We start from the raw sequence: 16,927 nt of genomic DNA, 5'->3' as shown, positions 1-16,927 counted from the left end.
GGAGGAGCCGTAAAAGCAGATATTCTTTGTGAAAATTCCACATATTCACACTCGTTTATTTTTGCATTCTTATCTATAGTCCATTTAATTTACCCTTTAGTGACTGGCTTATTTCCGCATTAATGACCAAGCTGTTGTCATAGGTTTTTCATCCTTGTATTGGAAGTGTTTTGTTGACTTAATCATGTGAGAGCTCATTTTTCTGTTGAACAAGTTGTATCTTTTAATGGCACCAACTTTGGAGAATGTAGAATGTGTTGCAAAAATTATTATTTTTTTTTTGTGGGGGGCTGAAATTTCACAATTTTTTTGGGGGGGGGCGGGGTTCTTTTTTTAACTTTTACAATGATATAAAAAAAGCATGATGTCATTCTCTAGATCAGTACACTTACAGCAATAGTAAGTTTTTTATGTGTTATTACTAAAAGCACTTTAAAAAACTTGAATAATATTGCTTTTCTGTAGCCACGTTACACAACCTGAACAGAGAACAACCTGTCATTTTCATTGGTACAATTTTGGGCTACAAATTACTTTTTTGATTACCTATTAGGGCTTATTTAGACGGGTGTATATTGGTCAGGTTTTTATGCCCGGCTGATATATGCTGCCCCTCTCTGCAAAGGGAGGAGGCGGCACTGAGCTCCCACCCCCTCTCTGCCCTCTCCCCGACGCTCGTCACTGTTTGCAGTGGGAGGGGGTGAAACTTAGCTCTGCCCCATCCCACCCCCTTTTATTGCAAACAGTGGCGAGGGGCAGAGAGGGGGTGGGAGCTCAGTGCACTATCTTTAGTCCCATCCCACCTCCTCCACTTGCAGAGAGCGGCAGCGTATATAGGCCGGGCATGAAAACCCAGCCGATATACGCCCGTCTGAATAAGCCCGTATTCTGCTTTTGGGAGGTAGGAGTTGCAAAAAACACCAATTCTAGACTTTGTTAAGGTGTTCAATTTGCAGTATAAAGGACCTTTTACCTTTATTCTAGGTGTCGATACGATTACAGTGATACAAGTTTATATAGTTTTTTTAACTGTTTTTTCACACAAACCAATAAAAAAAAAAACGTCTTTAAGGCAGGGCTCACAGGACCGTATGGGAATTGCATATGTAAGTCCATGCGATACATTATAGCTTGCAGGCAATCAATTACATAATCTTGCGCAGTTCCGCTCTCCTTAGCATCTCAGCATTGTGTAATCCGTGATCATAAAATAGAACGCAACATGTTTTATTTTACTGCATATATACGCAAAATAGAGCCCATTGTTCTTTATTCTTGTGTATATACATGCAGCCCTACATTATATTGTGTACGGACTGCGGGTATACGTGTCATCGCAAAGCGACAGTGCGGGAAATATAAACCAAAAACTAGGTCTACTGCGGATGACAGCCTGTGTGAGTACACGGTCATTGCAGTACAATTTGGTCGCTATATGTGGCCATACGCAGGATCATGGCCAGGTTTACCCCTATAAAATACTGCAGGAGTCCTGCGGCGTTTTACGCTTATGGTTGTGCGAGCCTGGCCCAACTCTTTCATGCCCACGGGTCATAGATGCTCCTGTTTTCAGGTCACGTTCTGCAGTTCTGGTATTGCCACCTTCTAATCATAGTTTTTTTATTTTTTTGGGTGACGTATATACATAAGGGCTTGCTTTTTGTGCGACTAGTTTTTCAATGGTACATTTAAACAAATCATATACTGTTTTAAAAGATGTTTAAAATTTTCAAGTGGGGCAAAGTGAGAAAAAAAACCCCACAATTGCACTATTTTTGGAGCGTTTATATTTATAACGTTCATAATGTAGTAAAATGATACACTGTATTTATTCTGTGGTCAGTACGATTACAATGATACCAAATGTATAGAGTTTTTTTTTATATAGTAATAATTAAAAAATGTAAAACAATTTTTAAAAAATGTTGTCTGCCTCAATCTTTTGATGCTCATAACGTTTACATTTTTCCGTCGATAGGGCTGTGTGAGGGTTGTTTTCTGCCGATTGACCTGCAGTAATAGTGATATCCCACAGCGGCCCCAGTAGTAATAGTGACATCCCACAGTGACCCAGTGGTAATATTGACATACCACAGTGGCCCCAGCAGTAATATTGAAATCCCACAGTGGCCCCCAGTAGTAATCGTGACATCCCACAGCAGCCCAGTAGTAATAGTGCCCCATTGAGACCCATATACTTACCCCCTCCTCTTCATGGATCCACTGCTGCTCCTCTGCTTGGCACTGCTAAGAGCGCTGATCTAAGGTGCACACTGTGACATCAGTGTGCTGCCGGATGCCTCCTCCCCTGCTCTTGTGGAACCTAACAGGAGACGTCAGGGGATCGGGGAGGATCCCGACTGCAAACTGACGTCATAGTGTGCGCCGGGATCAGTGCAGAGATCAGCACAGCTAGCATTGCAGCTGCATGAATGCAGGCAGGGATGCCATGGCCCCTGCCGGTATTTACTAATGTGGTGAGCGTCCGATGGCTGCGCGTGCCAGTGGGGAGAGCTCTGTGTGCCACCTCTGGTACGCATGCCATAGGTTCGCTACCACTGTCCTATGACAATCAATCATAGGCTTGAAATATGCATACATGCAGTAACCAGCACTAGGTAATGGAAGCACAAGAGAGATAGCAGAGAGGGCTGCAAGCCTGAGGTCCAGTGTGAGCTAAGTGGTGGGAATACCACAAGCCTGACAGGGGAGGACACACCTGGACTGAAACCCTGATTGTGTCCGTATTTGGACATTGCTATCAACAATTCTGGCCTAGACGTTTGTTACTGAGGAGCGAATAAAAAAACTGGAGGAAATATGGTGTCCCGATGAGCTAAATACACCTAAGAAAAAGGTTTCATAAGGTTAACGTGGACATTTCTGTTTTTCAAAAAGAAAAATGTTATTGAAATTGTTTTTTTTTTTTTTTTTGGTGTGCTTTAAAAAGAAATGAATAAAATGTAAAAAATATTTGTACATATCTGACAAACTCATAACTGTTACAACCTGTACTGTAAAAACAATTCTGCAAAAAAAAAAAAAAAACTGTAATAAAGGCAAAAGTGAAAAAAATAAACAAAAATTAAATTAGCATGTCCTACAATTTCTTTATTATTTTTTAAATAGAAAGATATGTATATGAGCGCAGAAAGTTTTCCATTATTTGTACTCCAGACGTTTATTATTTCTTAGAATTTTTGCTTGTCCACCAAAAGATCCGGAATTTATTATTTTATTCTATATACTATTTCCTTTTTCTTTCCTCCTTTGTACACCAAATACTCCTTTGAATGCTTTGTATGTGATGATCATGATGGCGGAAGTGGTAATATTATCCTGTAGCACCAAAAGAAGTCAACCAGCCATAAAAAAAATGCATTTCTTAAGGGGTTTTGGAACACACCCTTATCAGGAAGCAGAAACTTGTTAGACATCAGATGTTTTCACGGGGTACAATTATACTTTTGTAGTTTTGTTGGCTGTTTTTGAAAAAAACCAAAATCAATGTCCAAGACAGTCAGTTAATTAATAAATAAGTAGGACTGACATTTTTGGTGGGATCATAGCTGTCTTCATATTGGATCCATGGTATTGAAGACAGTTGAAAAGCTTGTGTACATACGCCCCCCCTAACACCCCAGCAAAGCTCCTGTAGACACAGAATACAGCTATAGGAACACTTGGGCAAAAACATCTGTAGGATCATTGGTGTTATTGTGTTACAATGGGCTTGCCCAACACCCCCCTGGTTGTAGGAAGTTGGTTTCTACTTAGCCCCTGCTTCTGGGTTAATGAGGAAACCCCATATATGGTAATAGGGGCTAGTATATAAGAATGAGACCTGCCCACTCCAGTCAGTTCCAGACCGAATGGGAAGTAGGATGGGAGCAACTCACTGCTCCCTACATATTCCCTCCAGAAAGCCAAAGACCTGCTTCAGACTAGCTGTAACCATGCAGTTATCAGATTTCAGCCATATATAGAGTGGGACTGAAATCCCACTTTACTAAAACAGCTTAGCACTGAATTGAGTGTTACTTCCAGTTTCCCTCGGCAGACCTGACGCAATTAGCTCAGCTGAATCATTGCAGCTTTTCAGCTATAGTTCTCCATACTTGGTGCCGAGTATTTCTAGTGCGGCCTGTTGGTGATTGCTGGAGTCTGAAGCAATTTTGGATGATCTTCTGTGGCTAAGTAATAGTCCCAGTCTGATAGTTCTAGTTAGAATTATAAATAGGGATTGGTGTGCAATTCAGGTACTAGTGGAAGGTTAGGTGACCGATGGCCCATAGGGAGATTAGTGGCCTGGTCACACTGATAGGATAGACTAAACTAGGGGCTAGCATAGTGTAGTCAGGCTTGATGAACTGTCTGAACGTGTTTGATGTACTATCTATCTATCTATCTATCTATCTATCTATCTATCTATCTATCCATCCATCCATCCATACTTATTGTAATTCTCATTCCCATATTATAAAAGTGTTATTCCTTTACCGTCATCTTGCTATAATTCTTTCGTTGCAGACAAGTAGTATTTCAAATGTATGTTTATCTATATATCTATATGTGTATGTATAGGTTATTCCCAGGAAGAGACCCTTGTTTCATTAAAGGCTCTATCCTGGGTGGAGGCACTGATTAAGGAAACTCAGTATTACACCTAGTCTTCCATTAAAGGGGTTGTCTCGAGGCAAAAGTGACATTTTTTTTTTTGCCCAGTCCCCCTTCTAAAGCAAACATTACTATGCACAAGTGTAAATGGCTTTTAACGAAGGTTTCTACTCACCGTTCTAGCGTTTCAGCAACTTATAAAACTTCTTCCAAAAATGGCTGCCGGTCCTTTCCCAGGGATGCACCGCGTTTTTCTCCCATGGTGCACCGCGGGTCTTCTCCCATGGTGCACCGTGGATGTCTTGCGTTCCACTGCCGATTACAGCCACCTAATTGGCTGATCGGCACACGTGACAGGGTGAAGCTACGCGATGACGCGTAGAAGGGGGCGGACCGACCAGAAGGGAGAAGACCCTTCTGCGCAAGCGCGTCTAATCGCCAAGCGCGTCTAATTGGGCGATTAGACGCTGAAATTAGACGGAGCCATGGAGACGGGGACGCCAGCAACGGAGTGGGTAAGTGAATAACTTCTGTATGGCTCATATTTAATGCACGATGTATATTACAAAGTGCATTAATATGGCCATACAGAAGTGTATAACCCCACTTGCTTTCGCGAGACAACCCCTTTAAACGAAGGTGCCAGGTCCCCTTGTCCCATACAGGTTAGTGCCAGATACTGTTGGTAAGGGTCATTATTCATACCTTCCCCCAAACAGGGTTACACATCTCTGACCCTTCACCTGATTGCCTGTCACACTTTGGAGTTCTCCTCTGTGTATTCCATCCACTTCCTTGAAGTGCAGCTCCCTGTCTAATTGTTATCAACCATCATTTTGAGAGTGAGATTTCTTACTTTCAGTTTCACATCTATCTCGTGATGCATCAGCACATCATTAGCTAGAGGCTGTACCATTTTGTCTGCTAGGGGGACAGTTTAGTTTTCATTACATTCTATATTCACCAACATAAGTTGCAGCCATATGTATATAGTCAGAAGGATGAACTGTTATCTCCTCTATTACACCTGTGTGACAGGAGATGTGTGATCATCATCACTAAAAGTAATCCAACATGCTCCTAAAATGGCCAGCATAAACAATAGTAAACAGACTGTGCCACGATCACAGGTACCTGTAACTTTAGATTTTTGTCACATAATGGGCTCATCACGTATGCTGATGAAAATGGTAGAGGAAACGCAAGCCCTGGCAGATTGCACTAAAGATACTAAAGAATGGACACTGATTGTAGTGAGAAGGCAGAATCTGCTTAAGGTACAGCAGACAAAACAGTAAAGGATTACATGGCCAGTTTCTAGAATCGAGGGCAGAGCGGATAAAGAAAAGACCTGCTATGGTTAAAAATGAGAAATTAAAAAGAAACAGAAGGACTGATTGTATCCGCACAAGAACAGGGAATTAGGACTGATGCGATGAAAGCCAGGGTGGAAAAATTAATAGATGCAAAATGCTGACTCTATAAAGAAACTGAAGAAACAATCAACTGCATACTCAGCTGTGGGGAAAAAACTGCACAGATTTAAGCCCTTCCAATCCAATTTGTATCCTCTTTTCCTAGGGGGCTTACTCTTTTTCTGCCGCTATGCAACAGTGCTATCTGCTGGCTAAAGCCAGTACTGAAAGAGGTGACATATTGGATAGGCTCTGACAGCAGAGAGGCTGTCAATATGCAGTAAGAGAACCTCGACGGACGTCTTCCAACATCGGAGCTGTACAGCCTTAAATCATAATGTCTTCAGAGGTCAGACAGTGGATTGGAAAGGGTTAATACAAACATAGACACAATTCAGTGGCAAAGATGATTCATTGGAACTTCAGCAAAGACTACCATCTGACAACAACAAAGAACTGGTGGGACCATAATCCCAAAAAACTGGTTCAAAATGAAGCCACAAAAATACAATGGGATTTCCATATACAAGAAAAGCCTTGGCCATAACATGCCTAATTTAACCATCATTGAAAAGAAAAGGGCGTGGCTTGTCAACATTAATGGCTTGTCAACCTGATGATGCTAAGGTCAATGAGAAACAACAATAGAAAATGGCCAGTGTTGGTCCCAGTGATATAGGTGCCATGCCTAAAGATCTTGACCGGTGCTTAAAACAGCTTAGTACTGACAAAATTAAAGAACAACTTTGGTGAAAACAAATATTCTCTTGCCTGCCCCCCTCACACTCTGGAGGTCTCTCCTTGCATTGCAGTCACTTCCATATTGGCACCATTGTTATAGGCCCCTGTGTCTGCCAGAACCACTTCCAGACACTTGGTTCAAGAACATCTGGTCTGCCAGTGCCCATTACAGGCATTGCCTTTGACACGCACCCACCATTGCCACCATTTACAATGCTGTCATAAATGATAAAACTGGACTGCTATTGAGTGGAATCAGGTTGTCTTCAGCAACAAATTCAAGTTTAGCTTGGGCACTGACTATGGCCATGTTTGTGTCTGGAGAACTCTGGGAGAGCACCTCAATCCTGCATTGGCTGTGGAGCAAAACACTACCCCTACTGCTAGTGTGATGGTATGGAACGCCATTGAATAGGACAGTCAGTTTCCCCTAGTAGTGGTACGAAGGACAATGACAGCTCAGCAATATGCTCAGGACACCCTGCAGCCACATATGTTCCTCTCATGGAGACTTCCAAAAGGCATTTTCCGGCTGGATAATGCTCAGTGGCACACACAAGGGGATCACAGGAATGTCCCCAAAACATTGTCACACTTCCGTGGCTGCCTGGTCACCAAGTTTATTGCCAATAGACAATGTATGGGACCATCTGGGATGCCAACTTTGACAGCCTACGAGTTTGCACAATATAGAGGCTCAGTTACAGCAAATGTGCAGTGATATGCCACAGGATACCATACAGAACCTGTATGCCTCCATGTTCGCCCGTATCACATCTTGTATCAAAGCTAGAGGGGGTACTGCAGGGTACTAGAGCCTCCATGCCCACCCGTGTCACATCTTGTATCCAAGCGAGAGGTGATACAACAGGGTACTAGAGCCTCCATGCCTGCCGTATCACATCTTGTATCCAAGCTAGAGGCGGTACAACAGGGTAATAGAGCCTCCATGGCCACCCGTATCACATCTTGTATCCAAGTGAGAGGTGATACAACAGGGTAGTAAAGCCTCCATGCCCATCCGTATCAGATGTTGTATCCAAGCTAGAGGTGGTACAACAGGTACTAGAGCCTCCATACCTGCCTGTATCACATCTTGTATCCAAGCTAGAGGTAGTACAACAGGGTACCAGAGCCTTCATGCCCACCCGTGTCACATCTTGTATCCAAGCTAGAGGTAGTACAACAGGGTACTACAGCCGTCCTACAAGGGGTCGGTTCGCCAAAATAAATGGTCTGTTTGCTCTTATATTATAATCACTTACTTAGATCAACATTACAATCACACAGAGAAAGTTTCCTTCCATTCTGACAACTTCTTCTATGGGAGGGATTGTTTTTAACAAAGAATGTACATAATAGATAGTGATTATGCTATCTTTGAATTTTGGATAAAAAGGGAAGGAGGACCTGAGAAAACTCAGACCTCAAGGTTGGATTTCAGAAAGGCAGATTTCAATGAACTCAGAAGGAGGATAGGAAGAATCCAATGGCTGGATGTTCCTAAGGACAAAAATGCCCAAGAAGGTTGGGAAATATTGCGAAATGAGATTCTCAAAGCACAATCGTTAACAATTCCTAAATGAAGAAAGATAAGCATTTAAAGAAACCAGGATGGATGAACACAGAACTGGCACACATGTTAAAAACGAAGAAAAATATGTTTATCAAATGGAAAGAAGGAGGAATATCTAAAGACGAATATAATGCGGTCTGCAGAAACTGTAGGGCAAGGGTCCGAAAAGCTAAAGCTAATAATGAATTGGGGCTTGCAACAGAGGCCAAAAGCAATAAAAAAAGGATTTGGGGGGTATGTGAAAAGCAAAAGAAAAGTCAAAGATGATATTGAATGCTTAGAAGATGAAAAGGGGGTTGGGCCCGATGACCCTGGAGGTCCCTTCCAACTCTACCATTCTATGATTCCATGATAGATAGATTTCTCATTTCTCGCATATGAGCTCCGAAGAGTAAACTATCGCCATACTATCCAGCAGACTTTACTTCACTGTAGAACTCTGCAGTCACATGATTAGTGACTTTTACAATTATTGCTTGTTACATTCTAAGAATTATAAAGCCGTCCATAATAAAAGAATCACCTCGGAGTCTTAACACAGTGAGGGGGCATTTATTACACCTGTACATCAATAACAAGAACTTATAAGTGCAAATTATCATCAGATCACCCAAAATATCATAAGATGTATAAATATAGGTTAAAATCTATTTTAAATAAGAATAAATTAAATGAGGATAATGATTGGGTCTCCTCCAGTGGTGAATATTGTCATCATCCTCCATTGGCTCCGTCACATTTCACTGACCATAAAGGGCTAGTGCATAATTAAAAAACTTGCCTGCTTTCCTCCAGAAAGAGCACTATTCCTGCCTATGGACCGTCTATATTGCAGTCCAGCCCCATTGATGTTAATGCCTCACTGAAGGGGAGGGAGCTGTAATACCACATACAACCTGAGGATGACTATGGTGCTGTTTTTAGAAGAAAGCAGCCATATTTTTCCAATCATCTACAACCACATTACAGGGGAGATTCCCCCAAGGTGGCACTTTGAAAAGTATTTTAAGGAGGTGTATAAAAAGTAATTATGTAATGATCATATATGTCCCTTTTAGGCACTTCCAAATAGTATAGCTTCATCCAAACCACCAACAGTCCAATTCGTTAGGGACTGCAACAAGCTAATAATGAAAGGGTTGTGGTATATGCAAAATTCCATAAAAAGAGGCATTTCAAGTTTTTTTTCAGGGCAATTCTAAACCAAAAGTTTCCAAATGTTAGGAGGTATGGCTCCACTTGCGCCGCAAACTCATTGTTGTCATTGGAATGCGAATATAGACTATACAAAGGAGTCGGGGACTGGTTATTATTGGAGTTCTCCTACAGCTAACTATATGGATTGTGATTAGAGATGAGCGAGCACCAAAATGCTCGAGTGCTCGTTACTCGAGTCGAACTTTCAGTGATACTCGAGAGTTCGTTTCGAGTAACGAACCCCATTGAAGTCAATGGGCGACTCGAGCATTTTTGTATATGACTGGTGCTCCGCTAAGGTTTTCATTTGTGAAAATCTTAGCAAATCACCAAAGTCATGTAAAAAACACAGAAATGGGTAGGGCAGGCGAGGAGCAACATGCAGGGCTGCATTTCGGGCTCCGAAGTCTCACTATTAAGCCACAATAGTGAATTCATGAATGGGTGAGTGAGTGCTGCCTCTGATTGGCTCAGCGCTGAGCCAATCAGGGGCAGCTCTCAGCTGTCATTCATGAATTCATGAATGGGTGTGAGTGAGAGCTGCCTCTGATTGGTCAGGCTGTGACAAATCAGAGGCAGCTCATTCAGCAGGCGGGGATTTTAAATCCCCGGCTGCTGAATACTACAGAGAGCAGTTCAGAAAAACTGCCGCCGGCCGCAGCTCAACTCCGTCTGCCGGGACCAGGTGAGTATATATATATATTTTTATTTTTACACAATTCTGGATGAATTGCAGGGAAGGGCTTATATATTTAAGCCCTTCCCGAAAATTCATCGTGAGAATTCAATGCGCTGGACAGCTCCGGCCCATTTCTATTTTTTATTTTTACACATTTTAGGATGATTTTCAGGTAAGGGCTTATATTTTTAAGCCCTTCCCAAAAATTCATCCTGCGCTCGCCGGCAGCCCATTGCTTTCAATGGAGCCAGCTGTATTGCCGGCTCCATTGAATTCAATGGTCAGTGCTCGTTTAATCGAGACGAGTACCGCGTGGTGCTCGTCTCGAGTAACGAGCATCTCGAGCACCCTAATACTCGAACGAGCATCAAGCTCGGACGAGTATGCTCGCTCATCTCTAATTGTGATATATTTTGCATGAATCAGTCGTACGCAGCATGGCCACTTTATTAGAGACCCCAGTCTCGTAGCATGTTGGACCTCCTTTTATTTTCAGAATTTGTCATGGTGTAGATTCCACTCGGTGATGAAATTGCACTGTTGGAATATTGGCCCCTGAGGGCAGAAGCTTCTTCACACTGCTACAACAGAAAACCCCACAGGATTGGCAGTAAAAACCTGGCCTCAATTAGTTTAGAACTGATTATCAGGCCTCGTTGGAAATCACTCAGATATGCTGAATTTTCCCATTTAATGTGGATTAACACTTAAACTGATTACATGATTTTATGCTGCACTCCATGGTCATGGCTCTAATGTCCATGTACAGACCTCCAATCTTCAGAGAAAATCAGGGTCTATAATAAAGTGGCCACACAGTAAATGTATGAAACTTTGTAATATACTTTATGATACTGGAGAAAAATAACATGTTGCCGTCCTTTCAATGTACTGCAGTCCTCCCTTACTTTATGTGTTTTGTATATTGCCTATAAATGTACTGGAACCTCTTCTAAAAATTAAATCAAGAAAGGGGAGGAAGAGAAGGGAGTGAGGAGGGGATGCAGCTGCAGCATCTCTCCCTCCGTGTGTATTTGAGACTGAATGCTGCGAGAGGGGAGGAAGAGCAGCAAGCTAAAGTGGTAATTAGCTCAGAGTATATAGTACAGCTCTGATATCACACCAGGAAGAGCTACCCATTGAGTTACAGAAATCAAAAAAGGAGGTGAAGACCCCAAAAGATGTAGTTTACACAACGTTTCTGGAGACTGATGGTTTAAGGTTCAGTATCTTCATGATTGAACAAAGTCCTTTACATCTTTGAGAATCTTCAGTATCTACAGTGGGAGTTGACCGATTATGGAATAGATATTTCTGGTAAAAGATAAAAAAAAGGAAAATACTGAGTATATGAATACATGCAATATCTAAAAATATACCTCAATGGCGATTTGCTGATTTCATAAAACTTCACATTAAAAAGCCTTGTGCCTCCCCATATAAAGCAAGCAGTTGATTACAGAGATGGATTATACCCTCCATTGTATCATATGAGGCGGTTAGTTTGTGATAGGAGATTCTCCTAAGATAAACAAGCTCGCCCTCTTATCCATGCCCCTCCTCCTTTTAAAAGAAAAAAAAAAATCACATCTCAGATATTGTTGAAGAAACTAAAAGTATTGCCTGTTTATGACTATAATGAAGCAAGTCACTTTAAATACTCTTCAGGAACTGATTTTTCACTTTGGGAAGTTTTCAGGGATAACTTTTACATTCTTAAAAGGGTTTAATGCGTGGCCCCAACTAACCAGCTGCTTGCAGGGTCACTGTGTAGGAAGCAGGTAGCTCGGTAGATTGTGCTCCCGTTCATAGAAGTGAAAAGGAGCTGTGCCTGCATTACCACTCTGGACCACTGCACAGGATATAGAGCTATCTTTTTCCTGCTCCGTGACCCCTTTTGATCAGCTATTGGTGGTAAGTTAAAGTCCCCTGGTGCAGGCACCAAGTCATGACTGACTCCTCAGGTGACGTCACATCGTGACATTTTCTAGGCAGACTGTTTTTCCGGGGTGGTTTGCCATTGCCTTCCCCAGTCATCTTTTTACCCCCCAGCAAGCTGTGTACTCATTTTACCAACCTCAGAGGGATGAAAGCTATTGATGACCTGCCATCAATTTTCTATTGTTGTTGTTGTTAGCAGTTAAGTCATTCGACGACCCTAGAGGCAAGCTCCCTTTTTATGTTTTTTGCTTTTGCACTGCTTCTTTCAGTTGTGTGATCTCCATGCTAAGATTATGAAAACCCTTGCAGCATGTCTCTCTGACATATTAGTTTAGAAGGAGTCATAGGGAGGGGGGAGGGGAAGATAAAGCAGATCTGATGGATTTTGGTGACCCTGTAACACATTTCTATTGTTATAGAAATTAAAAATGGCTGCTGTATGTTAACTACTTCCCAGACTCAATTACAAGAAGAGTGGTTATCACAGGTGATCACAAAGGGCCCATTACTATCAGTACTGGCCTTAGGTTAGATGGCACTCCAAGTGGAAATTTTTTTGTGCCTCCCATCATCATTAAACAACTTTATATATTGTATATAAGATATCGTTTTTTCCTTATGACTTGAGGTACAAAAAAAATTAAACCAAGTGTAGGATGGGGGTTGCAATCTCTGGAAGCAAGGGTCTCCAGGACCACCAATGTCCATACAGCTGTGACTAGTAATGGCTCTTCTGTGAAGGTTCCTAACACAAGGATTCTCTTGCTGACGCTCTTTGGATCATCGTTCTCACCGTCATCCTGATAATGTCCAGTAGTCATATAATGTGTCACCTGTGTAGCATTAATAGCAGTGGGACAGACATATGGAGAACACGGATAGGAACAGGTAAGCTGCTGTCAGGCCGGACCTCACATACATGTGGCATCCTAGATGTAAATGAGACATAGAATGGTAGAGTTAGAATGACCAATGTATTACACAGATTTATACTTTACAATCCTTAACCCTTTAGTGACGCGGCCTATTTTGGCCCTAAGGACAAAACAATTTTTGGAGGATTTTCATCTCCACTTTTCAACAGCCATCACTTATTAATTTTTCAATCTACGCAGTTGAATGGGACTCCGAGTTGAAGCAGCAAGCAGCATATTTCATCCTATAAATTCTTGCAAAATACTGGATGGAAATTGAATGGATCCCATTATAGCTATTGGGGCCATTAGGTGCCGTTTGGTTCTGCCATAAGATAGATGAGACATAGAATGCCGTCTTCCTGCTCCCCCGAAGAGAACAGGGAAATACGATCCCTTAACGCTGATGTTAATGAGCCCTAAAAGAGATTAGAGAAAAAGCTCTTCTTTCTTCACTCATAAACAGCGCCCCCTCCTATCCAATAGCTGCATCTGGTATTGCAACTCATCAATGTTCACTTAAATGTAGCTGAAATGCACAACCACACCTATACCATGGACAGAATATGAAACAGATAGAGTCATTGAGGCTGTGTATGCATACATGCAGACAGGTATGTTTTACATATGTATATGGATACACAACTTATGTTACTTCTTTTTTTGTGTCATACTAGCACCTGCATTATTTGTTTCCATGCAGGATTGTTCAATGTGGACAGAGATGTTCTTCTGGTCAGCCGGGTTCTGGACTATACACAGGAATTCCATGTCCTGGTGGTCCGGAGGTAGTGATATCTGGATGATGCTTCCAGTATTATATAGCTGGTACTCAGAGTCCTGCTGTCTGTATTTCCAAGTATAGGAGACATCTGATGTGTGTGATGGGACAGAACAATGGAGAGTAACATTACATAGCTTTGCAGTGCTTCCCTTCCATTCACTGCGTATAGCCGGAGAGGGAACGGGCTCTGAAATAAAAATGCCTTGGTAGATTAAAATTGAGGCAGGACCATAAACTCTGTTACTTTTCTGTCCCTTTACATAAAATAATTGGAAGATTAAAACTAAAATGAATTTGACACAATAAAACCATAAAGATGCTTCACCTACAGTACCATGCCTGACCACATGGTGCGCTGTTAGGAAGAAGATGCAAAGAGCACCAAGCACTCCCAAGTACATTTAGTTCAATATTCCAATGCCTTATCTAGTGATAAAAATATTACAATAGTAATTTGCATAAACTGTAAGGGTATTTCCATTTCAACACAGTTCCAAAAACTAAATGAGTAGCCTTTAGTTACTTCAAAGATATGAAAATGTTGCAATCCAATGATTATTCAATCATAACAACTCGTTAAATTGAATCTGCCCTGACTATCTGTTGATTGGCTTTGATTGCTATGGAAAGTCACAGTCGTATACTTTCTCTGCAGTGGCGGGAAATGTAGTACTACATGGCACCCATTTAAATAAATTGCTTACCTTGTAATTCTTGGACAGGACAGATCTGCAAGTGGTACTTTTTACTGTTACTATGGAAAGCACAGGAAGCACATCATGCTGACCACAGTGCAGTGGCCCAGGTTGGTATTGCAGGAGAAACAATATTCTTCCTAACTGCTCTCCCTACATGGAAAAAGATACCCTTCCCAATCTACGTTATAGGCCTCTCATGTGACAAACCAGAATCTCACTTCACGCTGAGGGGCAATCACCACAAAACAGGGTGCCTGTACATGGTTATAGTTTTCTTTTGGAGAAAACTCTGGATTTAGTTCATATTCCCAGTCATTGTTACAAATCTTGTGAAACGGTCTGACATTGATTCGTAGAGTTGGAAGGGACCTCCAGGGTCATTTGGTCCAACCAGCTGCTCAATGCAATATTCACTAAATCATCCCAAATAGATGTCTATCCAGCCTCTGTTTGAAGACTTCCATTAAAGGAGAACCCGCAACCTCCCGTGGCAACCTGTTCCAATCATTGATCACGCTAACTGTCAGAAAGTTTTTTCCTAATATCTAATCTGTGTCTCCTCCCTTTCAGTTTCATCCCATTGCCTCTACTCTCTCCTTATGCAAATGAGAATAGTGCTGATCTCTGTGGACTGTGACAGCCCTTCAGATATTTGTAGACAGCTATTAAGTCTCCCATCAGCCTTCTTTTTTTGCCAGCTAAACTTTCCCAGATCATTTAACCATTCTTGTAGCTCTTCTCTGAATTTCCTCCAGCTTGTCAAATGTATTTTTTAAAATGGGGTGCCCAGAACTGGACATAAATTCAGATGAGGTCTGACCAAGGAAGAGTAGAGGGGGATAATTATTTAATGTGATCTAGATTCCATGTTTCTCTTAATACATCTCATAATTGTGTTTGTATCACACTGTTGACTCATGTTCAGTCTGTAACCTACTATACACAAGTCTTTTTCACATCTGCTGCTGCTTAGCCCAATTCTTGCCATTCTGTATGTGCTGTTTTTCATTTTTCTTGCCCAGATGTAGGACTATGTTGTTAGTCATTGCCCACTGTTCAAGCTTCTATTGATTTATTAATATCCTATCTCTGATTTCTGGTATTGGCTATTCCTCCTAGCTCTGTGTTGTCAGCAAATTTCATCAGTTACCCCTCGATTCCCTTACCTTGATCATTTTCAAAAAATGTCGAACACTGGGCCTAAGACAGAACTTGCACAACTGGGCTCAGACGATGTAGCTATGTTACAGGAAAATTAATTAATTTGTTTTTTTAAAGTGAGCAAAAATAAAAATATCAAATAAAAAGAGCTGCAGCAGGAAGGAGTTAAAAGATTGCTATCTGACCTGGTCATGTGATGGACACACAGGTGGTCAAGTGGTACAAGACAGAGCTGTGATAGTTGCACTTTGATAAGCCAATGTGCTTCTGTGTCCAACACATGCCCAGGAAGAACTTTACCCACAACATGAAGAGATCTTGAAAATCATGGGGAGCTGATGCAGTAAGTAGTGTGAGACACTGAAGGGGTTAACTCTGGACGGTCGCTATATTCCACCTGGGTTCAGGTATTATGTCCGTTAAGAACGAAGGGGGTCCATGTCTCAGTGCGTGGAACACGGGGAAAAAAACTGTGAGGTGATGTGATCTCCAGCATATAGTTGCTGGAGATGCTTTTTCTAAAATGTGTTGGGCCTGTTTTTTTTTTGGAATGGATGGCAGGCTTGGTAGTGGGGCTGTCCATTCCACCCCTTCCACTCCAGGTCTAATTAGGGGGAGGCAAGCTCTCCAGGTGTAGAGGTTGGGTAGTTAACCCAGACCATAATGTCTGCAGCTATGCAGACTGGTAGGAGGCCGGGTGCAGCTAGATGCTGGCAGCTGCTGGTCTCATGCTCATGCTCATGCTCTATCCCTGACCCAGGGAAGAAACTGAACTGTGTGGTTTTTCATGCGGCTGCAGCAAGCCGTATGTATAGACAGGGAAGACCTCTGTATAGTAAGTGCTGAATAAGCAGGATTTTTGTTTATGCCTGAAGTTAAGGCTGTATTTTGTGCTTTCTAATAAACACAGGCCAAACCTATATGGACTTTACCTGCTTTTGTGGTCTCTGACTGTCACTCACCCTGCAACCCCACACTCTATCTGAGCTAACTCTCCCATAGTAGATTAGACGATTGTATAATTTTTCATTTTTTTGAACCTACAGTACTCTTTGAATGCCAGCTAATAATCATGGGATTAAGTTTAATATTCATATGAGGCTGATTAAAGGGGCTTTCCTGGCAAATTTTCCTGAGGAGAGCTAATTAATAGTTGATCACTGGGGATCCACTGCTCAGGATCCCCAGCAACCAGCTGAGTATC

General features: G+C 41.9%; 1 protein-coding gene across 1 annotated transcript in view; it reads right to left on the bottom strand.

Moving 5' to 3' along the window:
* Positions 1-13,731: 13,731 nt before the first annotated feature.
* The window catches only part of LOC136571913 (SLAM family member 5-like), a 520,182-nt gene continuing 516,986 nt past the window's right edge, over positions 13,732-16,927 (bottom strand). The window contains exon 4 of the mRNA XM_066572531.1: positions 13,732-14,051. Coding sequence (XP_066428628.1) covers positions 13,732-14,051 — 320 coding nt within the window. The remainder of the gene's footprint in view (positions 14,052-16,927) is intronic.

The sequence above is a fragment of the Eleutherodactylus coqui genome, chromosome 6, assembly GCF_035609145.1.
Source record: "Eleutherodactylus coqui strain aEleCoq1 chromosome 6, aEleCoq1.hap1, whole genome shotgun sequence".
Classification (NCBI taxonomy): Eukaryota; Metazoa; Chordata; class Amphibia; order Anura; family Eleutherodactylidae; genus Eleutherodactylus; species Eleutherodactylus coqui.
This window is presented reverse-complemented; position numbering and strand designations above follow the sequence as displayed.